Source organism: Myotis yumanensis, unplaced genomic scaffold (assembly GCF_028538775.1).
Source record: "Myotis yumanensis isolate MYYU_CA2020_CCGP unplaced genomic scaffold, mMyoYum1.0.hap1 SCAF_10, whole genome shotgun sequence".
NCBI classification, from domain to species: Eukaryota; Metazoa; Chordata; class Mammalia; order Chiroptera; family Vespertilionidae; genus Myotis; species Myotis yumanensis.
In genome coordinates this window covers 62,279,866-62,305,608 of record NW_027223761.1, presented here as the reverse complement: position 1 = coordinate 62,305,608, position 25,743 = coordinate 62,279,866, and the positions used below count along the sequence as shown (strand labels likewise).

At 37.6% G+C, this 25,743-nt stretch overlaps 1 protein-coding gene across 13 annotated transcripts in view; it reads left to right on the top strand.

Annotated features, from left to right (window-relative positions):
* Positions 1–25,743, top strand: part of YAP1 (Yes1 associated transcriptional regulator) — a 128,659-nt gene that overhangs the window by 69,536 nt on the left and 33,380 nt on the right. For 4 of the 13 annotated variants that reach the window (XM_070425893.1, XM_070425890.1, XM_070425896.1 and 1 more), the window contains exons 4-5: positions 16,122–16,235; positions 19,131–19,181. The exons of 4 other annotated variants lie outside the window; for them this stretch is intronic. In XM_070425893.1, coding sequence (XP_070281994.1) covers positions 16,122–16,235; positions 19,131–19,181 — 165 coding nt within the window. Of the gene's footprint in view, positions 1–16,121; positions 16,242–19,130; positions 19,182–25,743 lie in introns of all 13 variants that reach the window. 5 more of the 13 variants (XM_070425895.1, XM_070425899.1, XM_070425897.1 and 2 more) reach the window with 2 other exon arrangements.

Here is a 25,743-nt window from a genome sequence, read left to right as displayed (position 1 = left end):
AGCCTCCCCCCACCAGCCAGAAGAGCCAACACAGCTGTGAACAACACCCACCAGAGGAGCTGCTGCCAACTGGAAAGCAGCTGCTACCGCAACCGTCTGAGCAGCAACCACAACCCAAGGAGCCCCTGCCATCCAGGGAGCAGCCACTGAACATCTCAACATCTACATATGTCAGCGAGATCAAACATGGGTAGGCAAAGAAACCCCCAAAGGAAAGAAAAGGAGGACTCGCCAGAAAAGCAGCTAAGTGAGACAGAGATATGCAACATGACGGAAAAAGAATTCAGAATAAGGTTCCTAGAGTACATGCACCAGATGTTCAAGAAGCAAGAAGAAACAGATGAAAAACTCAACTACTTATGCAAGAAGCTAGAAGAAACAGATGAAAAAATCAACAACTTAAGTAAGTCCCAAGAAGAAATGAAGAGTGACATAGCTTCAATAAAAAACTCCATTGAAAGTATCAACAGTAGACTGGGAGAAGCAGAGGACCGAATTAGTGAATTAGAAGACAAGGAAGCAAAACACACTCAAACTGTATGGCAAATGGAGAAAAAAATTAAAAGACAGGAGGAGAGCCTAAGGGAGCTTTGGGACAACATGAAACGAAACAACATACGAATAATAGGGGTGCCAGAACAACAGAAAGATGAACATGGATTAGAAAACCTATTCGAAGAAATAATATCAGAAAACTTCCCTGAGGTGGGGAAGAAAAAAGTCACACAAGCCCAGAGAGTCCCAAACAAGGTGAACCCGAAAAGACCCACACCAAGACACATCATAATTACCATGGCAAATGTTCAGGATAAAGAGAGAATCTTACAGGCTGCAAGAGAGAGACGGCAAGTAACATACAAGGGATCTCCCATTAGATTATCAGATGATTTCTCAACAGAAACACATCAGGCCAGAAAAGAATGGACGGAAATCTACAAAGTGATGCAAAGCAAAGGACTGAATCTAAGAATACTCTATCCAGCAAGGCTATCATTCAAAATTGAAGGGGAAATAAGAAGCTTCACAGACAAAAAAGGGCTAAGGGAGTTTATCACCACCAAGCCAGCCATGCAAGAAATGCTAAAGGGACTGGTGTAAAAAGAAGAAATATCAAGCTCAGAAAGAAAACAGCCACACACACACACACAAAAAGAAATGGCTACAAACAAGTACCTTTCAATAATAACTTTAAATGTAAATGGACTAAATGCTCCAACCAAAAGACATCGAGTGGCTGAATGGATAAAAAAACATGACCCATACATCTGCTGTCTACAAGAGACCCACCTCATTAGAAGGGACTCACACAGACTGAAAGTGAAGGGATGGAAAAATATCTTTCACGCAAATGGAAAGGAAAAGAAAGCTGGGGTAGCAATACTTATATCTGACAAAATACATCTCAAAGTGAAGGCCATAACCAGAGATAAGGAAGGCCACTTCATAATACTAAAGGGATCAATACAACAAGAAGATATAACCCTGGTAAACATATATGCACCCAATGCAGGAGCACCCACATACATAAGAAAACTTCTGGAAGATATCAGGGGAGAGATCGACAACAATACAATCATAGTAGGGGACTTTAATACACCACTGACATCACTGGATAAATCCGCTAGACAAAAACTCAGCAAAGAAACAGCAATCCTAAATGACTCACTAGATCAGATGGACTTAATTGACATCTTCAGAACACTTCACCCCACAGCTGCGGAATATACATTCCTCTCAGGTGCTCATGGGACATATTCAAAAATAGACCACATATTGGGTCACAAGCAAAGTCTCCACAAATTCAAGAAGATTGAAATCATAAAAAGCTTCTTCGCAGACCACGATGGCATAATGTTAGAAATAAACTACAATAAAAACAACCCAAAATACTCAAACACTTGGAAGCTGAATAGCATGTTATTAAATATTGATTGGGTTACCGATGACATCAAAGAAGAAATTAAAAACATCCTGGACACTAATGACAATGAAAACACAACAATCCAAAACCTCTGGGACACAATGAAAGCAGTCCTGAGAGGAAAGTTTATAGCTCTACAGGCCTATCTCAAAAAACACGAAAAAATGGTAGTCAATCATCTAACTCTACAACTCAAAGAATTAGAAAGAGAGCAACAAGAAAACCCCAGAGTGAGCAGAAGGAAGGAGATACTAAAGATTAGAGCAGAAATCAATGAAATAGAGACCAAAAAAACAATACAGAAAATCAATGAAACCAAGAGCTGGTTCTTTGAAAGGATAAACAAGATTGACAAACCCCTAGCCAGGCTCACCAAGAAGCAAAGAGAGAGGTCCCAAATAAACCAAATCAGAAATGATAGAGGCGAAATAACAACAGACCCTACAGAAATACAAATGATTGTTAAACAATACTACGGGCAACTCTACTCCAACAAACTAGACAACCTGGAGGAAATGGACAAATTCCTAGAAAAATACAACATTCCAAAACTCAATCAGGAAGAATCTAAAAACCTCAATAGGCCAATAACTATGGAAGAAATTGAAGCAGTCATCAGAAAGCTTCCAGCAAACAAAAGCCCAGGGCCAGACGGCTTCACAGGGGAGTTCTACCAAACATTCAAGGAAGAACTAAAACCTACCCTCCTCAGACTACTACAAAAAATTCAAGAGGAAGGAACGCTTCCAAGCTCATTCTATGAAGCCAGCATCACCCTAATACCAAAACCAGGTAAAGACATCACAATGAAAGAGAATTACAGGCCAATATCCCTCATGAACATAGATGCCAAAATCCTCAACAAAATCTTAGCAAATCGGATCCAGCAGTACATCAGAAGGATCATACACCATGACCAAGTAGGATTTATCCCAGAGATGCAAGGATGGTACAACATCCGTAAATCAATAAATGTGATACATCACATAAACAAATTGAAAGAAAAAAACCACATGGTCATATCAATTGATGCAGAAAAAGCATTCGACAAAATCCAACACCCATTTTTGATAAAAACTCTCAGAAAGGTGGGAATAGAAGGATCATACCTCAACATAATAAAAGCCATATATGACAGGCCCACAGCCAACATCATACTCAATGGACAAAAACTAACACCATTTCCCCTAAGAACAGGAACAAGACAGGGATGCCCACTCTCACCACTCCTGTTCAACATAGTACTGGAAGTATTAGCCATTGCAATTAGGCAAGAAGAAGAAATAAAAGGCATCCAAATTGGAAAAGAGGAAGTAAAACTGTCCTTATTTGCAGATGACATGATATTATACATACAAAACCCTAGAGACTCCATCAAAAAGCTACTAGACTTAATACATGAATTTGGCAATGTAGCAGGATACAAAATTAACCCCAAGAAATCTGAGGCATTTCTATACACCAATAGTGAACTTTCAGAAAGGGAGATCAGAAAAACAATCCCATTTACCATCGCACCAAAAAAATTAAGATACCTAGGAATAAACTTAACTAAAGAGGTTAAAGACCTCTACTCAGAAAACTACAGGACGTTGAAAAAAGAGATAGAGGAAGACATAAACAGATGGAAGAACATACCATGTTCTTGGATTGGTAGAATCAACATCATTAAAATGTCCATACTACCCAAAGCAATCTATACATTCAACGCACTTCCCATTAAAATACCAATGGCCTTCTTCAAAGATCTAGAACGAACTCTCCAAAAATTCATCTGGAATAAAAAAAGACCCCGAATAGCTGCAGCGATCCTGAGAAAGAACAAAGTAGGTGGGATCTCAATGCCAGATATCAAGCTGTATTACAAAGCCACTGTTCTCAAAACTGCCTGGTACTGGCACAAGAACAGACATATAGATCAGTGGAATAGAATAGAGAGTCCAGAAATTAGCCCGAACCAATATGCTCAATTAATTTTTGACAAAGGAGGCATGAACATACAATGGAGCCAAGATAGTCTCTTCAATAAATGGTGTTGGGAAAATTGGACAGACATATGCAAGAAAATGAAACTAGAGCACCAACTTACACCATACACAAGAATAAACTCAAAATGGATAAAGGACTTAAATGTACGACAGGAAACCATAAAAATTCTAGAAGAATACAAAGGCAACAAAATCTCAGACATATGCCAAAACAATTTCTTCACTGATACAGCTCCTAGGGCAGTTGAAACTAAAGAGAAACTGAACAAATGGGACTACATCAAAATAAAAAGCTTCTGCACAGCAAAAGAAACCATCAACAAAACAACAAGAAAACCCACCTCGTGGGAAAACATATTTGCCAACGTCATATCTGATAAGGGCTTAATCTCCAATATTTATAGGGAACTCATACAACTTAACAAAAAGAAGATAAACAATCCAATCAAAAAATGGGCAAAGGATCTAAATAGACACCTTTCAAAAGAGGACATTCAGAAAGCCAAGAGACATATGAAAACATGCTCAAAGTCACTAATCATCCAAGAGATGCAAATCAAAACAACAATGAGGTACCATCTCACACCTGTCAGAATGGCCATCATCAACAAATCAACAAACGACAAGTGCTGGAGAGGATGTGGAGAAAAAGGAACACTTGTGCACTGCTGGTGGGAATGCAGACTGGTGCAGCCACTATGGAAGGCAGTATGGAGGTTCCTCAAAAAATTGGAAATGGAACTCCCATTTGACCCTGTGATCCCACTTCTAGGAATATATCCCAAGAAACCAGAAACACCAATCAGAAAGGATATATGCACCCAGATGTTCATAGCAGCACAATTCACCATAGCTAAGATCTGGAAACAGCCTAAGTGCCCATCAGTAGATGAATGGATTAGAAAACGGTGGTACATCTACACGATGGAATACTATGCTGCTGTTAAAAAGAAGGAACTCCTACCATTTGCAACATCATGGATGGAACTGGAGAGCATTATGCTAAGTGAAACAAGCCAGTCAATGAAGGAAAAATACCACATGATCTCACTCATTCATGGATAATAAAGACCATTACAAACTTTTGAACAATAATAGATACAGAGGCAGAGCTGCCTCAAACTGATTGTCAAACTGCAGTGGGAAGGCCAGAGAGAGTTGGGGGGCAGGAGGGAGGGGAGTAAAAGATCAACCGAAGGACTTGTATGCATGCATATAAGCATAACTAATGGACATAAGACACTGGGGGGTAAGGGAGGGTAGGGGTTTGTCAAGGGCGGGGGGGAAAAAAGGACACTTATGTAATACCCTTTGTAATACTTTAAGCAAAAAATTTAAAAAAAATAAAATAAAAAAATAAAAAGTACCTACTGTAAGGCCTGCCCTATGTCAAGCACTTTCTACTTTAACCCTCTCAACAATTAATTTGAGTGTTCATCTCCATTTTCTAGACAAGGAAAGTGAGCATCAAGCAGATTAAGGAGTTTGCTCAAGGTTAGAAGGCTAATAAATAATGGATCCAAGCTTTGAACCAAGGTCTGTCTGAATCTAAACCTTTTACGGTTTTCTCTTAACTATACTGTCTTTCTAGAGTTTAAAATAAGGCTAAAAGTATATTTAATGTATCAAAGGTGATCTATTTTTAACCAAGTAACTTCTATTGAATTGTCTTTTGCTATATTGGTAAAGTTTGAATTAATGGTAGGTAGTTCTATAAAGGAGTTTAATAAAACAAGTGAACCTTATTAGTTTTCTGTATTCTAGGTCAGTGATTCTTAATTTGTGATGGGTGGAGGAATTGCCTGGGGATTTGTAAAATGCAGATTCTGGTTAACTAGTCTGGAGTAGAACCTGAGAATTCTGCATTTCTAATAACTTTTCACATGATTCTGATACTGCTGGTTCATGGGCTGCACAGATAGAAAACTCTAGAATGCTAAATTTAAACCCATACAAGTGTTAATGATCTGCTTTACTATTCCTATTTTTACTTTATTCTTTTTTTTTTTTTTTTTTAATATATTTTATTGATTTTTTTACAGAGAGGAAGGGAGAGGGATAGAGAGTTAGAAACATCGATGAGAGAGAAACATCGACCAGCTGCCTCCTGCACACTCCCCACTGGGGATGTGCCCGCAACCAAGGTACATGCCCTTGACCGGAATCGAACCTGGGACCCTTCAGTCCGCAGGCCGACGCTCTATCCACTGAGCCAAACCGGTTTGGCTACTTTATTCTTATTCTCTGTTGAAATAACCTTTCTAAGTACCTAACGCATGTGAATCACTTTATCATTTAATGAGAGCTTATTTAATATAAAAATCCTATAAAATGTTATAAACTTTTTAAAAAAATTGTGATTTATAAAAGCACAAACTGAGGATCTGAAAGATTGTGACTAGACCAAGATCAATCAGTATTCTTGCCACATATTTCTTCATTACTTTTTAAAAATGTATTTTTGTTGATTTCAGAGAAGAAGGGAGAGGGAGAGAGAGAGATAGAAACATGAATGATGAGAGAGAAACACTCATGTCCCACACTGGGGATCAAGCCTGCAACCCGGGCATGTGCCTGACCGGGAATAGAACCATGACCTCCTGGTTCATAGGTTGATGCTCAACCATTGAGCCATGCCAGCTGGGCTAATTTCTTCATTATTTCAGCTCAACAAACTTTGTATTTGGTGGCAGTGCTGAGCTCCAGAGATACAAAGACAAAACAAGTCAAAGTGCTTATTGCAAGCCTTAGAGCCTGATTTGGGGGTGGCGGTGTGTGTTTAGGTAAATGATTAGGGTACAGTGAAGCATCTACTATGAAGGGGACATGAGCACAGTGGTTGGGGGCACAGTATGCTAGTGAGCAGAGTGCAAGTAAGTAGCAATGCCAGAATACCCACCTAAAGCCCTCATATGTATGGGCCAGAGTAGTCTTCATCTACTACATTGTTCATTGTGGTCTACAGGGAGTTTGGGCTCATCATCATGTCCTAGTAGTTTGGCAGAAGAATCTTCTAGCTACCTATAAGACATGGGAGAACACCTGAACTCAGGGTGGTGGGAGGGGATGAGCTGGCCATCACGCTGAAGCAGGTTTTATAAACTGCTTTTCTTCAATAAATGCATTTATACACACTTGCCCCATGCTTGGTGACAATAATATTTAATTGTTGTACATTACAGCATTTAGGAGTGAGGGTTAAATGTATTTTAGTTCCTGTATCATATTTTGAAAAGCCTAATTCTGCAGATCAAAGCATTACAATCTGACCTGGTGATAGTTTCTAATGTTGCCATTTTGTCCTGAGCAACCTTACAAAATTGAATATTACCATTCTTGAAATAAAAGAACTCTTTTTCTCTATTCTAGGGCAGAATGATAAATTCTTCCCATAATACTGCCTGGTCTATATTTAACTCAGTATGGAAAAACAAAGACAGTCTGCAGTTAAGCATCCAAAAAATCAAAAGTGCAATTTCAGTTGATAGGTGGAGAGGAGTTTTACTGGTAGGATAGAGTTGAGAAAAGCTTCACAGAAATACCATGAGTATAGAATCGAATTTCAGTGGGTAGAAACAGTGGAGGCCAGGAGGAAACAGTCTGGGGCTGCGGTGCATTGGGGATGTCTATGGAGGTAAAAGTCCATGGCACTGCTAAGTACAGGCAGACCTTGGATATACTATGTGCTTGGTTCCATACCACTGCAGTGAGGTGTGTTTCAATAAAGCAAGTTCTAATCTTTTTTGGTGTAGGGCCGTGGTCGGCAAACTGCAGCTCGCGAGCCACATGCAGCTTTTTGGCCCCTTGAGTGTGGCTCTTCCTAAGCCTTAGGAGTACCCTAATTAAGTTAATAACAATGTACCTACCTATATAGTTTAAGTTTAAAAAATTTGGCTCTCAAAAGAAATTTCAATCGTTGTACTGTTGATATTTGGCTCTGTTGACTAATGAGTTTGCCGACCACTGGGGGCCTTGCCTTTTGTAAAAAAACAAAAACAAAACAACAACACATCTGTGAAGACCAATAACGTGAAGCGCAGTAAAGTGCCTGTACTGGACAGACAGGAGTGAACAAGCCATGCAGCTGGGAGGACTAAACATGGAATGAATTACTAAATTACTTTAGGCAAAGCCTTCTTGAGGAAGTGGCATTCACATTGGGGAGGGATGAGTAGAAGTTAGCAAAGTAGGAAGGGTGGATAGATTTCCTCCAGGGAAGTCCTAGAGAGAGGCGAGGAGAAGTTTGAAGGACCAAAAGAAGACTGAGTCCTTAGGAGGGGTTTGAATAATAGTAATGAATGCTTTTAGGACCTACACAGGTCTATGTAATGCCTGACTATAGAGGACCTTGAATGACCCAGTAAAGATTTGAAAATTTTTCCTGTGGGCTCTGGAGAGCCCTAAGTTAGAGAGCTACTTCCTCAGAGGAGGTGAGGCAAGATGATCTTGGCGCACTTACAACATTTAATTTGCAGTTGATTAAGACCAATTTGGGGGCTGCTATTAAAAATTAGTCATCAAAATGTGCAAGTCCACATTAAAGTCCACATATAAAGTTTTATTTGAGCACTTGCTATTTTAAAGTATGATCCACTAAAATATTAAACATACTTTGTGATGTCTAGTTGGGTGGAGAAGAAAGACCATTGTTGACCCCGTGAGAAGCATTAAAGATGTAGGAATAACTGAAGCTATGGGATTTCATCAAAGTTCTAGGAAGAGAAAACTTTTTTTAAAACACTACTTTTGATTAATGTTTGTCATATTTGCAGTGTGGTACTTAAGAACATGGTTTCTGGAGAACTAGAACTGTCTGGGGTTGAATTCCAGCTCTGCCTCTTACCACCCTGGGCTAAGTAATCTTGGGCAGCTTTTCTCTGCTTGGTTTCCTCATCTGTAAAATGAGGATAATAATAGTTCCTGTGCCAAGGGGCTGTTAAAAAAGTTAATATTTGTTTACAAAGACCTTCGAACAATGCCTTGCATATAATAAGAACAGTTTGTTATTCAACATAAATGCAAAAGACCAGAATGTCAAAAAACTGAAACTGATCAGGATTAGATACCTTTACAAGATCATTGCATCTATTTTTCCAGCTCCTTGCATTCTAAGGAAACCACTTCATAATCCTATACTTTGAACCACTCATCATGGTGTGTTTAGTAAACTTTCAGCATCCTGGAGGTGACTTCTTTATTCCTGAATTGTGGGACAGGTGAGAGGGAGAGATTGATCATCTAACTTGTGGTGTAATCAAGACTTTCTTGTTTGATTAGGTATTGCAGATGGTTGTTAGTCATTACTAATGCAAGAGTGTCCTTAAGCAAGAGCAGGAAATTGAGTCACCTTCACTGTTATGACCTGGAGTATTTTATTTGTTTTTAAAATATTGCAGGAATCAGTGTGGGGCGGGGGACATGTGTAATACTTTAAACAATAAAGATAAATAAAACAAATATTGCAGGAAGTTAGTATTTTCTCGGTAATATGGCATGATGGACTCCATCCAACTCCACTCCCTCTCTAGTATTTTCTTTAGTAGATAAGTTATACAACTACTAGTAGTAAATCCTATATAAAAATTTATTTTCTCAAGAATAGGTAATTCTGATTTACGAATTACTTTAGTTATAGCCTACCACTCTTTTGCTTATCCTAATTCAAATGTCTTACCCTGTTACATCTCATTGAAATGCTTACCTTTTTCTTACTACCTTCTGTGTTTTAAAAATATATATATATGATGATTTCATAGAGGAAAGGAGAGGGAAAGAGAGATAGAAACATTAATGATGAGAGAGAATCATTAATTGGCTGCCTCCTGTACACCTCCTACTAGGGATCGGGCCTGAAACCTGGGCATGTGCCCTGACAGGGAATCCAGCCGTGCCCCCCTGGCTCATAGGTTGATGCTCAACCACTGAACCATGCCGGCCGGGGCTCTCACTGCCTTCTTGATTCAGAGCCCATTTTTTATTTCTTCCTCTTTCCCAAAAAGACTTTGATACATGGTGGTCAGGCACGATATTCCAGCCTGGAAAAACTCCCATATATTTCCCGTGTCTAAAGGCCTACCTTTAGTGTGTGTGGATGTGATATGGGATGAAAATGTTTATTGCCTGCTTTGACTTGTCCATGAGTTTGGAGTATTGGTATTGCCCTTTAGTATTGGCAATTCCCTTTAGGTATTATTCGTTCTTTTCTGGTCAAGTTTGAATGATAAAAACAAAATGGACCACTGTACCTCATTCCTTGTATCTGTCCACTCCATACTGGCCTCAGTGTTTCACCTGACTGGAATGCTCATGCCCCAGATCATCACATCCTTGGGCTTGGATTGTGTTGGCTCTCAGCTTGAAGGTCTCATTCTCAGTGCACCCATTCTAGGTCCACATTTCTAAAGACTGGTTTTAAATATTTTATTTTTATCTTTTGCATTCATGCTTCTTTTTCCCCCTTTTCACTTCACTTATCCTTAGCCAATATTGTGTTGTACCTATCTGTTTGTCTTACTGGCTAGGACATAAGTTCCATGAAACAGAAACTATTTTGCTATTGCTATCTCAAGGGCCTAAATAAGTGCTTGAATATAGTAGGGGCTCAATAAATACTTCCTGAATAAAAAGAGTTTGCTATATCCAGTACCTTCTGTTTAAGTGGTACCAAATAATAGAGAATCTGAATTTACATGAAAAGAATAAAACAGAATATTTTGTTTTATAAACATAAATAAAGGATTTTAATTGAATTTCATTTTGATTGCATTAATTTCAGCCAACATTTATTATAACCCACCCTTTCTGAGTAGTAGGCACTCTACTAGACAATAAAATAGAAAAATACATAATATATACTCCTGTGTTCAGATATTTCACAGTCTAGCCTGGAAGAAAACACTGTAAGTTAGATAAATTCAAGAACACTTCTGTTACCAGGTAAAGAATATTAAGTTGGTATTTTAGGTCAATGTTCTCAGAGTGAGCTCCTTTGACCAGCATCAGCATCAGCATCAGCATCATCTTAGAATACTCAGGCCCAACCCCTTACCTACTGACTGAATTAGAAATTCAGTTGGGGTATCTGTTTTAACAAGCCTTCCACATGTTTCTGATACATACTTAAGTTTGAGAGCCACTGTTTTAGACCATGTTTTGTAAATAAAAAGTTTCTACTTACATTTGCTTCATTTTATATACTCCATATTGGAGAAATTATAATATTTATGACGCACTAACATCAGGATATATATTGAACTCAAAGGCATCAATCCCTTTGATGTCTCCTCTTATAAATTTAGTTCTGTGGGAAGCCCAGATTTCCCCCTTGAACTTACTGACCTCACTCCATTCTAACTCTAGTCCAATTCAGAAAATATATCATTCTTGCTTTTCCTGCTTTTCATGGTTATTCAACAGTTAGCTTAGTTTAACATGTTTATTTAGTCATTAAATTTCTAAGGACTGTTAAAAATTTTTTTAAAAATTTCCCCTAAATGAAGCCCAGATCTGTATTATTTTATTTAATTCACATTTAAGGTTGAAGATTTCTTTTTAGTTTCCTTTTTCTAATATTAAGGATTCACTTGTGGTTCAAAGCTGTTAAATAGTAATCTTTCCTTATTTACTCTTTTGCCTTTGGTCCATATTTTTCCTTTTATATAGAGAAAACATCCAATTTTTGACCTTTCTTTCCACATAACATTATACAGGGGTGGGCAAAAGTTGGTTTATAGTTGTGGGTATACAAAACACAATTTATTCTTGTAATTTATTAATTATTGTATTATTTATTTGTATTACAACAAAACCTACTTTTGCCCACTTTGTATTTTTGCCATGGTGGTAAATGAAAAGCATAAATTAATATATAAAGCATTCCTTTCTGTTTAGCATAGACATTTTGCTTTAAATGTGAGTGATTATAAAATTAATTGTATGGTAATCTATTTTATATGCATATAATTTAATTCTTTAATTAGAAATGTAGGAAAATGGGCAGCAATTACTACACTGTTTATTTTAACCGGGCTTGTCTCTCCTTTATATCTTCATTTCTAAAATTAATGCATTTAGAGGTATGTTTTTTATTCTTTAGGTCTATAAAAATAGTATTGGTAATAAATTTCCTGAATTTGATTTTAAAAATTCTCACCCAATGATATGTTTATTGATTTTTGGAGAGAGGAAAGGTAGGAGAAGGGAAAGAGGCGGGAGGAGAGAAATATTGATGTGGTAGAGAAACATCTATTGGTTGCCTCCCATATGCACCTGACCAAGGATCAAACCTGCCAACTTTTGGTATACGGGATGACGCTCCAACCAACTGAGCCACAGGGCCAGGACTTAAAGTCCACTATTTTTAGTAAAATACTAAATACTTAATGGTTTGTATATGATAAATACTTGATATATGACATGTAAATATTTAATGATTTAAACTTGTATATAAAGGGATAAAGTCACTATTCCACTTTGAATTTAATGCATAAGTTTTTGGAAATGTATATCTTTGGGAAGCAGTGTATTCTTTGGTTTAAAATCAGAAGCTCTGGATCAACTCTTTCCTCTCCCTGGGGCAAGTGACCTTTCTGAGTCCCTGTGCTCCATCTGTGTGACAGGGATAAGAACAGTGCCTAGCTCGGAGAGCCATTCTGTAGATTTAGATGTGATAATGTCACCATTGTGGATGGTAGTGATGGAGCCAGGAGTGACAGAGGTGCTGCTGCCCTCGGTACCCCCAGGAGTTGTGCCTTGCACTGCTATAACAGCAAAACAATTTAGAAACAACTCAGTATCCAATACTGCGGAAAGGGATGGGGTAAATGAATTCTAATATCTCCATACTGTTAAGATCTATAAAGCCATTAAAAAGAATGAGAGACCTATGTGTTCTATGAAGAAAAGATGCCCATAGTATCTTAAGTGAATAAAGCGGTGTGGTACAGGTAGAGCATGACATCAATGGGTGTGCATATGTTGTTGAATGTGCACAAGAAAAATCCAGAACCTATCGCAAAATTGAAGCTGTTTAGTTTCCCCCCTGGGGAGTAAATTATAAGACATTTTTGCTTTTTTTATTTTGCATTTCTGCAATTTTTAACATTTTTGAAATTTACATGTTGTAAAAATGAATACAGTTATGAACACAGAGTTTAAGGAGTAAAAGGCACTGGATTAATAACATTCACATATTCTGTTTATAAACATTAATTGAAAATAGTATATGTACTACATATTTTCAGCTCATTTCTAGAAAGTTCAAAGTATTACAAGGCAGGACATTTATCCATTAAATATTTATTGAGCAATTCCTCAGATACTAGCCTACAAGTTAAAATATGAGTGACTTGGTCGTTGCCAGGAGGACAGACATGTAAACAAGTAATTACAGCGTTATCTGTTAAATGTTAATACAGAGTAGAAGAGGAAGGTAATAATTTTGTGTGAAGTAATCAGGGAGGGCTAAATTGAAAAGGTGACACTTGAGCTCTTTCCCTTGCAAGATGAGTACATTCATAAGGGGCAGGGCAGACTGATAACCACAACAGTACATGCAAGGAGGTGGCATAGTTTTGGGAAAAGTTGGAGTGGTGGTGGGAATTGGGTGTGTGAAGACTTACTAAGAAAAATGAGTCCAGCTGGCATTTTCCTTAATTTTATGGTTGGGGGTCACAACATGAGGAACTGTTTTAAAGGTCCAGAAGGTTGAGAACCACTGATAGTGGCTTCTCTAGGATTTCACGCATCTTTGTGTTTCCTAACCAGATTTTGCCCCTTGTCAAAGCAAATCTTTTGATAACAGTCTAGTAACAAATGGGTCTGGTCCAGAATTAGGGCTTTGGGTCCCATGGGCTTGTGTGAATGGTCTGTTTTACCAAAGTTACTTATTCAGCATCACTCTTAAGTCTGTCTGGGACTATCAATGTAGAAAGAAGGAACTTGTGTTTTTACAAAAGAACCCTGGTCTTAGATGTGGGACATGAATAAAAAGAAATCTCTATATATATAAGGCTAAGTGACCGACCGTACGACCAACTGACTGTCCGGTACAAATGACACCCGCTGGCAATTTAAAAATATAGGTTGACTTGCGCATGCACGATACATATAAAGCTCTTGCTGACGCCAATCACATGCGTGTGTTACGATCTGTCATTGTCAATCATGAATTTGGTTGTTTTTGTTGACATTCTGAAGCTGAAAGAAAGCGGCTTCATCGACAGAATATGTCTGAAGACCAACTATTGGCACAATGTACCTCTGAAGCTGAAAGAAACTGACATCGTTGACAGAATATGTCCGAAGAACAACTATTGGCACAGTGTACCTCTGAAACTGAAAGAAGCTGGCGTCATCAACAGGATATATCTGAAGACCAACTATTGGCACAACATACCTCTGAAGCTGAAAGAATGACATTGTCGATAGAATATGTCTGAAGAACAACTGTTGGTACAGTGTACCTCTGAAGCTGAAAGAAGCCAGCGTTGTCGACGGAATGTATCTGAAGACCAACTATTGGCACAATGTAATATCGTTCTGGTTCTCTAAAGCTCACAGTAAACAGTCTACCTAATACTTTATTCCTGCCCTTTTGGCTTTTTCTCTATGAAGAATTATTAAACACATAATGTTGTGGAATCTCCCAATAATATAATTATGCGCGTTGGAATCTCCTCTATGCAATAAGAACCAAGCCATCAAAGTTGAAGAGCGTGTGACGTTAAAGTTAAACTTGTAAATATTTCACAAGGGAAATTAGTCAAGCACTCTGAAAGTGTTTTTACTCTTAATGTCGTATACAGGGAGATATTAGAATAAGTTTAATCAATTTATCAGGCATTGTTTTTATCAGTGTTGTTTTTATATCATGTTTTTGTTGTTTTTATATAATCTTTGTTATATCATGTTGTTTGTTTATTAATCAATTTATATATTATTTTCATATACTTTTTACTAATTTTCTTTAATCTGTGACACTTCTATTATAGAGAAAGGGTGAAAAGTGATCTTAAAATATTTCTTCTAATTTATTTCCTTCAATGTGCACGAATCCGTGCACCGGGCCACTAGTGTAGTTATAAAGAACAACGGCTCAGGAATTAGGCTGCTGGGTTTGAGTATCATTTTAACACTAACTAGCTTTGTGATTGTACCAGACTGAACCACTCTGTGCCTCAGTTTCCTCATTAAAATGTAGATAATACTGCTGTGTATGTCATTGGTTGTTGTAAGGATTAGATGAGTTAATGTATTTAGTATACTTAGAATAGCAACTGGCACACAGTAACACTCAATTCATGTGGGTCCATTGATAGAAAAATTTTAGGCATTTACTCAGACTCTATTTCCAATTTACACGCCTCTCCAGACTCCTGGTGGGGAAGGAGAGTGGAAGGGGGAGAAAAGGAATTGAGGAGGAAATACGTTTGAATTTAGTAGTTTAATAGCTTTTTTCATAGCTATTACGTACCAAAAGCAATTGTCTAGCTTCCATACCCTCACAAAGATAGAAAATCTTAGATTGGCTATGTTCTTTAGTTTTATCTCCCAGACGTTTTTCCTCACTCCACAGCTGCTTCTGAGAAATTTGCCTTTGAACAGTTTTAGCACTTAACCTACCCTGTTTCAAAACTGATAAACTTAAACTCCCAGCCACAGCTCCCACCTCGTAGCAACTTTTGAGCTGCTTAAAAATAAGCTTTTTTTTTTTAACTATAGTTTTCTCTATTATAGTTTCCTTGGTGTGAGCCCATCACATAAGTAATGGAAATAAATGAAGCTTGGCAGGCTTAGCTAAAGTGTGTCTTATATTAAACAGACTGTATGATATTTCAGATATTCTGAAAACACTCACATGTATTCCTTGTTAAAGAACCTTGGAGTCCCTAGGAAGGTACTGTCACAAAACTGGGTTGGGCAGGTAGTACCTGAGCTGTAACACTCTGTGTCTTGTATTAACAGTAATAATTATTATTTGGGTCGTGACTTCCAAAGGAATTTTTTTGAAAATCTGATTTTTTTCCATCTGTGTCTTTGGGGATGTAGATTTTATTATTTGGTAGTTTCCTTTTAGTGGAGAAGAACCTGCTATATAGGTTGTTTTAATGAATTGTTTTATTCAAGGTGTATTTTCTTTTTTAATTAGTACTCCCACTTTTTTTAGGTGCACCAAATAAAAACCAACCGTGATTTTTTTTCTGTATTTATAGGTACTCTTCCTGATGGATGGGAACAAGCCATGACTCAGGATGGAGAAATTTACTATATAAACCATAAGAACAAGACCACCTCTTGGCTAGACCCAAGGCTTGACCCTCGTTTTGGTAAAGGTTCATCTCAAAACCTTTCTAGTTATTTTTGATTATAATTTTTTGTATGTGAATTTGGGAAGGTACTTTTAAATAAAATTGCACTGTTTTGTAGTATTAAAAAATGACTGCTCACCCAAGTTTTCTAGTACTATTTTATATCTTTCACTTTAAACTTGAGAAAGTCAGATCTAAGTCAGCTTTGTAGGGGATTGAGGGAATGTTGTGGTGGCTGACTAACTAGAATCACTGTTCCTTTCACATTTTTGGGAGACACAGTGATTTGTTTAAAATTACCTTTCTACAGTAATAATCAGGCTGTCTTACTGCATCTAAAACCTGGATACCAGCTTTTGTCAGTGACCTGGTGTCTGCTTATGCTTAATTTCAGAGAGTAATGAGTACCATTGTGTGGCCGGGTATTGTAATCTTTTCTGTCATAAGTGGGGAGTTGGAGCACCCTGTTGCCCTAGAAATAAGACCAGTGACAGCATTTTTCCCTTTGCTTCTGGCCTTTTTCTTTCTTTCTTTTTTTTAAGCAATGGTCCTTTGTTTTACATTTAGGAAACAAAAAGCAAAGTCATATTCCTCTCCAAATCACACGACCGAATCTCTAATTTGCACAAAGGAAAACTCTTACAAATGTGCACATTTTGATAATAGTACAAGCGCTTTAATGCCTTTTTATCCAATTTTTTTTCACTGTTTTCAGTTTCTTCAGTTAGGTTTCTGAGATTTTTCCAAAGCCATGGAAAAATGACTCTAAAAAGCAGCAGATCATTGTGGTTTCGAAGTTTTTGTCTTGGACTGAATGCAGCTAAATGAGAACAATGTGCAGATCACTGAGTAGGTCAGACTGAGGGGACACGGAACCTTTGAAGCTTTACAGGGGTTGACCTAACAACAACTGTGGGGCCCTTATGGGAAAGAGGAATTAACTCTGTGAATGCCATCACAACACAGGGTTGCGGGGGCGGGGAGGGGGTGGGGGGGCGTGAATAGCCCGGAGCTGGTTGGGTAAAATTAACTTCCCTGTCAGGAATGTTATGAACTGTTCTATGTCTTTATGTATACCTTTAAGCAACCCCAACATTGGGGTTTGCCCTAAACTGGTCAGCTTTGTGGATTGCACCCCCTATTCAAGTAAAGTCAAAGGTGGGATCAGGGCAGAGACTGTCGTTTTGACAGATATTCGGCTTGCCTTAAATGCTACCCTCATGAACTTCAAGACCTATTTGGGTGTTAAAAAACTTACATGGCATGTTAATAATTTGCAACTTCAGATTCTGTTTAATACTTGAATAAGCCCTTGTGGTTGAAACAGGAAACTGAGTAAGGTAGAGAATTTAATAAATGTTGCCATTTGTATGGACTGGAACGATAACAGCCATGTTTCCTTAAATCATCTTTAATGAATTCAACTTGTCCACATTTTGAAAACTTTTTAAAATGGTACTGTGGTTTTTTTTTTTTTTTACCCTCCACCCCACCCCCAACACAGGGTTATGAAAGATGATGATTAACTCTTAGCTAACGACAGAATCAGAAATTGGAACACAGTTGTTGTTTTTTAAAGTATTTTCAGTTAAACAGTGAAATGAAACAACTTGGCTGTGAGCTTAAAGTAGATCCATTAATTACACACACAGCATGGTCTTTTGTTTTAATCAGAGAAAGTATAAAAAAATGCTTCCTCCCTACCTCCAACACATACACACACACAATCATACAGTTAGATATGCCAAAAAGAGTTTCATAAAATTATCTTAGTGCCTTTAGTTTCCCTTTTTGGGCCCACTGTGTATGTGTATTCCAGACAGGCTTGACAACATGCCAAAAGCTTTTTATTTTGTAGTCCAACTTTTAATCTGTTCCAGACCTTTTCAGTCAGAGCTCAAGTGTAACTGGAAGGGGGCAGGAAAGAAAAAAAGTGTGGGTTTTTCTGCTCTAGAGTGACAGGGAATAGAGACAAGCTGTTAGCTGCTGAATTTGAACGAGTTTTCCTTGAAATCTGAGGTTCTATAGTGGAGTGTGTTTTATCTCTGCCAAAAAAATATAAACTATCCCCTTTCTGACCTTCTGAGCCATGCAGACACAAACAAATGGTATGATATTGTTTTATGGTTTTGGAGTTTGCTTTCCTATATACCCCAAATCTGTATTAAAATATTTGCTAATTCTTAGCTTAAATTAAGTTGACCTGTGTCTTTTTAACCTTTTATTTAGAATGGATGATACACCTCTGTATATATAAGCTTAACTTTATCACTCAGCTCCTTCAAATACTGGTCTCTTGTATATTTCTATTCTTTATCAGATGCTTTAGATTATGTTGGAACAGTTGATCAGTTCTTCATATTTCACATGAAGTTAATAATCCATATATCTCAGGAAATTAAATAGTAACTTGTGGATTGGTTCTTTTTATTTATTTTTAATTTTTTTTTGTTAAAAATTTAAAATTTCATTAGAATCTTAAAAGTGATATTCTCTAGGAGAAGGTCACACTGATAGGAGAGCCAGTAGACAACAGGGAGAAATTTCTTTATCACAGGTAAATTTTACCCCTCTTATTGAAGTTGTCCTTGCTCTCATTTCACTCTCAGCAAGTCAGAGATTTTATTAAAATGCAATATATGAAGTCAGTGAGTTAATAGGAAATACATCTCCCCAAATAAGGTCCATTTGTCTATTTAGAGTGATCATTCTCTGCATTGTCTTGCCAGGAGGGCTAAGCCTTGTGCATGGGTAGAAACCCACGGCGTTCAGCTGCAAAGTAATTTAAGAGAAGCCAAGTAAAAGGAATTTTGAGCACATCAGTAAGGTTGATATGGGAAGCTGTGGGGTCTTCCAGGACTAGTTCTGATTTTGGAACTCACCTTTCCTCACCATTGGTCTCCTTTGCTGCAGCTTTAACTGAACAGTGGCTATCAAGTGGAAAAGGAATTGGACTAGAAGTTGGTAAACCAGATTTTGATTTATTCTCTATCTCTTCTTAGCTATGTATCTATACTACTCCTGATTATTTAAAGGAGATTGGGTTGGTTCTTTTTAATCTGATTTTCTTATTTAACATTTAAAACCAATGTTATCTTTAACATTTATATTATTTTAGAGAATTTATTAATAATTTGTAACAAGTCGTGAAGTGGCAATAAGGACTCACTGATACTTTCTGGCTTTGGGTGAAAAAAGGAGGGCTCTTGTTTGCTTGTTTTTACGGAATTATATTAAGAATGTTTTTAAACCTGTATTAAAGAAAACTGATGCTTAAGCATTATGAAGGCCATTACATTATTTCATATAAACACTCTTTTCCTAGAGATTTTATACTTGTAAACATGGAGTCTCAGATATAAACATTTCCTTGTATGTTATAGAATCACTGTTTTTTATGATACAGTCATATGAATATTTTTCAGTAAAAGCCCTAATGAAAACACAAAAATATTAGAATTTCTGTTCTTCAGAATAAAAGATCTACTCCAAAACACTGATAGTCAATGAACTGATCTTTAATGTAATGTTGTTGTTCCGATTGTTTATATAAAAGGACATTAAATAGTGTTAGCAATCTGTGTTTCTGGAAATAAGTACTGATAATACCACTGGGATAAAGACATTTTCCGTGTAAATAAAATATTGGAACCAGAGTTTAGACTAAAAGCATATCTTTTGCATTTTAAAGGAAGTAATGAACAATCTCGTATGGCAAAAACAAAATGTCCTTTAATTCCTAATAACAATTCTGTGCCTAGAAATTCTGTTCATGGAACTGTCAAAGGTGATTAAAATCCAGATGTTGATTTTGGTCCTTGGTTTCAATTTCATAAAACTTTATATGTTGTGTGTGTGTGTGTGTGTGTGTGTGTGTGTGTGTGAGAGAGAGAGAGAGAGAGAGAGAGAGAGAGAGAGATAATTTCCTAAAATATTAAGAAATGAAATTAGAAGAATATATAGTAAATATATATGTGTATAAGTAAATATATATCTATATATAATTTAAGTTCTAAAGCCAAAAGTTGTTCAGCATATCTTATCAAAGTTAAATATTTTCCATAAATAGAGGTTTATTACAATTTTTAACTTTAGACATTCATTAACCTTTCTTTTCAAGACCAAATATTTCTGATAGTTATTATGAGTAATATCTTACTTTTGATGAAAGTGCTCCTAATGACCAGTTAAATACCTAAGTCTGTTCTGTTAGAGGTGTGGAAAAGAAAAACACTAAAGGCTGTAGGAATTAACTCGATTAATGGAACCTTGTGTAGATAGAATGTCAACATCTAATCATTTGAATTTTATTAAAGTAAATTTCTTAATATCCATGCATTAAAAACAAGGGTGTTTTGTGTTTTTTGTTTTCCTTACCCTCTTATAATCTTTCCTAGTTATTGTCAGTACAGTATTTGGTTGTGGACTATATTATTAACTACTTACAATGCAGGAGGATCAGGGGGGGAGATGTTTCACTATGATTCAGGTAAGAACTGTTGCTAACTAAACATTTTTAACAGAAAAGCCTCACAAAATATGGCCCTGAAGAGAAATTTATAATTCCTCTAATCAGTATTTCTCAAAAGAGGAGGGGTGTATCCTGGGCCCTGCAGGACAGTCAGCATCCCTGGCCCACTAAATGCTGTAGTGCCAGCCAGTCATTGTGACTCCCCGTAATGTTTTTTTGTTTTTGTTTTTTTAATGCTGGGAGAAGTAGGGAATATTGCCCCAAATTTGAGCTCCTCTAAGATCTAGGGAAATTATGACCAATCCAAGGTTATATAGTTAAGTGACAGAACTAAAATCTGAACTTGATCTTTTGTACCTAGACATTTTAAGAAATTAAATTTAATCTTTCAGAAATACACCCAACTCACCAGTACTAATATATGGAAATTTCAGATGGAAAAAGATGACTGTGGTTAATGTATTTACTTATATACTATATTGTGACTCATCTTGAGGATATTACTCAAAATAATGAGTTTCTAATTACAAAAGAGAATTATACGGTATGTGATTAGAGCAGACTGTGATGCCTCACCTCTATCATAGTTTTAAGGGATGTCTCCCAACCTCAGCTTTGACCTCTCCCTTGACTGGGAGCTTACCACATTATAAGGCAGTTCATTCTACTTCAGGAAAGTCCTGTTGATCAGAAAGTATGTGCTTCTTTATTACCCAGAAATTCACTTCCCTTCAAACTTGTGGATAGAATTCTAATCCCAGAAGCATTCTTTTCTAAGTGTGATTTCTCCATTTTTTTTCATGTGTTAAAAGTTCTGAGTACTGCCCTAACCGGTTTGGCTCAGTGGATAGAGCGGCGGCCTGTGGACTGAAGGGTCCCCGGTTCGATTCCAGTCAAGGGCATGTACCTTGGTTGCGGGCACATCCCCAGTTGGGGGTGTGCAGGAGGCAGCTGATTAATGTTTCTCTCTCATCCATATTTCTAACTCTCTAACCCACTCCCTTCCTCTCTGTAAAAAATCAATAAAATATATTTAAAAAATAAAAAGTTCTGAGTACTGTACCAGTTCACAGTTCACTCTTCTCTGAATGCCTTTCATATAGGGTTCCTAGTGTACATTATCTAATGAGAAAAATAATTATGGCATTTCTTTGACCTGGCATTTTATTTTGTGCTCCCTCCAAAAATCCAGTTTTTTCCATTTACAGTTAGAAGTTAGCTAGCATTCTGTTTTCTACATGGTCGTTATATACAGTGTGGAGCAAAAGTGGGTTTACAGTTGTGAGTACCTGAAAGAGTTTATTCTTGTATTATTATTTATTAATTATGTTATTGTTCATTAGAACAACTGTAAGCCTACTTTTGCTCACCTCGTAATGTACTGAATTCAAAAGAATTAAACCATGATGTAGAAAAATTTACCTACTCAATTGGGAGTTAAGACATTCAAGTTCTACTAACCAGCTTATTCAGAAAGATACCTGACTTCTCTTGATTTAATTGGACTCTCTGTAAAATGTGACTGGCTGGATGCTTTTAAGAATGTTTTCAGGGAGAAACCAAGATGGCGGCATAGGTAAACACGGGAGTTTGCTGCCTCGAACAACCACTTCAAAAATACAACTAAAAGACGGAATGGACATCATCCAGAACCACAGGAAAGCTGGCTGAGTGGAAGTTCTACAACTAGGAGGAAAGAGAAAAGCATACCGAGGCTCAGAGGAGGCGCAGTGCTGAAGTAAAATACTAAGGTTCGGAGTGCATGCGGAGAGGGCTGGAAGCTGAGGGCACGGTTGTCGTTTTCAATCGGGAGGGAGTCTCAGGCTCTGAGCTCCAGTTCTGGGCGAGTCTCTAAGGACCCACACTCATACGGGAGAAGCGGGACTGTCTGGCATCGCTCAGAACCCTAGGGCAGCTTTCTCTCTGTGGGGCTTGCAGCGATTACTGGAACACTGAGAAGCAGAGCCTCTGAGGGCAAGACTGAGAGTAGCCATAATTGCTAACCCCGCCCTGTTGATCCCATGGGACCCGCCCCGCCCAAGCCCTGCAGGGAGGCTTTTGCTGGATAGCCTCAGGCAAAGGCTAGATTAGCACCTCCCTAGAGATCCAGGAGCCAGGAAGCCCAGAGGTCAGAGTGGGACCATCCAGCTTGCAGCTCCGTGGAACCATAAAAGACACACTCAGGGGGCAGACTCAGTGAGCACCAAAGCCCCATCGAAGCAAGTCTAACCCCAGAGGGGTGTCTCCAGCACAGAAGTTCTCCCACCGCAGACACAGCTGATTCTCACAGCCAATTGGCCTGGAGGTCAATTCCTCACAGTGATAACTACAACAATCAAGGCTTAACCACAACAAGACTGTGCACAAAGTCCACAAGGGGGTGCACCAAGAGTGTCTATCTCAGGTAATTGGGACACTTAGCACAGAAAGGCACTCTGTCGACACAGCGAAGCATAAAAAATGCCGAGACAAAGAAACAGGACACAAACGACAGAATTGGAGGAAAGCAAACTGTTGGATATAGAGTTCAAAACCACACTTTTAAGGTATTTAAAGAACTGTTTAGAAGCCGCCGATAAATTGAGTAAGGCCCTCGAAAAGACTGGTGAGACTGCCGATAAATGTAGTGAGATCCTCGAAAAGACTGGTAAGACCGCCGATAAATGTAGTGAGATCCTCAAGAAATCTAATGAGACCCTCGATGTTATGATAAAGGACCAGCTAGAAATTAAGCATACACTGACTGAAATAAAGAATATTATACAGACTCCCAACAGCAGACCAGAGGGTTGCAAGGATCAAGTCAAAGATTTGAAATACGAAGAAGCAAAAAACACCCAACCGGAAAAGCAAAATGAAAAAAGAATCCGAAAATATGAAGATAGTGTAAGGAGCCTCTGGGACAGCTTCAAGCGTACCAACATCCGAATTATAGGGGTGCCAGAAGATGAGAGAGAGCAAGATATTGAAAACCTATTTGAAGAAATAATGACAGAAAACTTCCCCCACCTGGTGAAAGAAATAGACTTCCAAGTCCAGGAAGCGCAGAGAACCCCAAACAAAAGGAATCCAAAGAGGACCACACCAAGACACATCATCATTAAAATGCCAAGAGCAAAAGACCAAGAGAGAATCCTAAAAGCAGCAAGAGAAAGAAAATCAGTTACCTACAAGGGAGTATCCATAAGACTGTCATCTGATTTCTCAACAGAAACTTTGCAGGCCAGAAGGGAATGGCAAGAAATATTCAAAGTGATGAATACCAAGAACCTACAACCAAGACTACTTTATCCAGCAAAGCTATCATTCAGAAGTGAAGGCCAGATAAAGAGCTTCACAGATAAGAAAAAGCTAAAGGAGTTCATCACCACCAAACCAGTATTATATGAAATGCTGAAAGGTATCCTTTAAGAAGAGGAAGAAGAAGAAAAAGGTAAAGATACAAATTATGAACAACAAATACACATCTATCAACAAGTGAATCTAAAAATCAAGTGAATAAATAATCTGATGAACTGGTGATTGTAGTAGAATCAGGGACATAGAAAGGGAATGGACTGACTATTCTTGGGGGGCGAGGAGAAAGAGGTGTGGGGGTGAGTGAAGAGATTAGACAACAATCAACAATCGTGCACCTATGGATGAGGACAGTGGGTGGGGAGTGAGGGCAGAGGGTGGGGTTGGAACTGGGTGGAGGGGAGTTATGGTGGGAAAAAAGTAACTAATGTAATAATCTGAACAATAAAGATTTAATTTTAAAAAAAGAATGTTTTCAGTCCTTAATTTAATACAATATGCTAAATTATGAATTCTTCAGTGACTGCTTTGGGTCCTGGCTTGAGGTAACTTCTCAATAACCTATGAATTTGAGTTCATTGAGGTTTCAGAAATACTTTTGAACTATTTATTGTACCATTTAAGTTTAGCTTTTGGTTCTCTGGTCGCAGCTGGGAATTACTTTTGAAGAGGAGACAGGGAAATCTTGCAACCTTTAATCTAAAGATAAGCCTTATCACATGGTGAGTATGTCCAGACAAACATCTAAGGGGGGAAGGGCAGAGCTGGCTGGAATAGTTTATCTGTGCTCTCAAACTCTCGGAAGCACATAGGAGTTTAGACATGCTTACAGTAGCAGGGTTCAGCTTGACTGCCTTAAAGATGGTGCGTTTTGGTACGCTTTATATAGTTGCGTAATAGCCAGATTTAAAACATACTTTTAGAGATTATTTCTAATTGTTACTCTCTACATTTTTTTTTTAACTTGAAAAACAGGCACTTACCAAAATGAATATTTTTGTTTAACACTTGAGGTTTAGTCTTTTTATTTTATTTTATTAAATTCAGGAGGATGGTGCAAAAATAGTTTATCAATCATGGTAAACAATCTCTCCACTACTCACCAAGGGTGAGTAGACATGTTAATGGAGTTAAATTAATATCTAGTTTCTACTTGACAATGGTTCAGTGATGCAAGTAATTGTATAGCAAAGAAATATTTTTGTATTTGTTTATAAAATTTATTCATATAGAATTTTTTAAACTTTAAAGGGTAAGATCACCAAAGTCACTGAATAATCATTTACATTAATTGTTTATTTGTTACTAAAACCTTAACATAGTTTTCTTTTAAAAACAAGTTGCAAAATATATTTAATAGCAAGTATCTTTTTTTTTAAAATATATTTTATTGATTTTTTACAGAGAGGAAGGGAGAGAGATAAAGAGTTAGAAACATCGATGAGAGAGAAACATCGATCAGCTGCCTCCTGCACATCTCCTACTGGGGATGTGCCTGCAACCAAGGTATATGTCCTTGACCGGAATCAAACCTGGGACCTTTCAGTCCGCAGGCCGACGCTCTATCCACTGAGCCAAACCGGTTTCAGCAATAGCAAGTATCTTATAAAATGTGCTGAAGAACCATTTGGTAATGCCACTTTGGTGGCAACCCAGAGATTTAGATGCAAGAAGCAGAGAAAGCCATTTATAGACTTTCTGAGAGATAAGTCAAATAGATTTCTGCTGAAAGTAGACCAGTTCATATTTTTTGTTTTG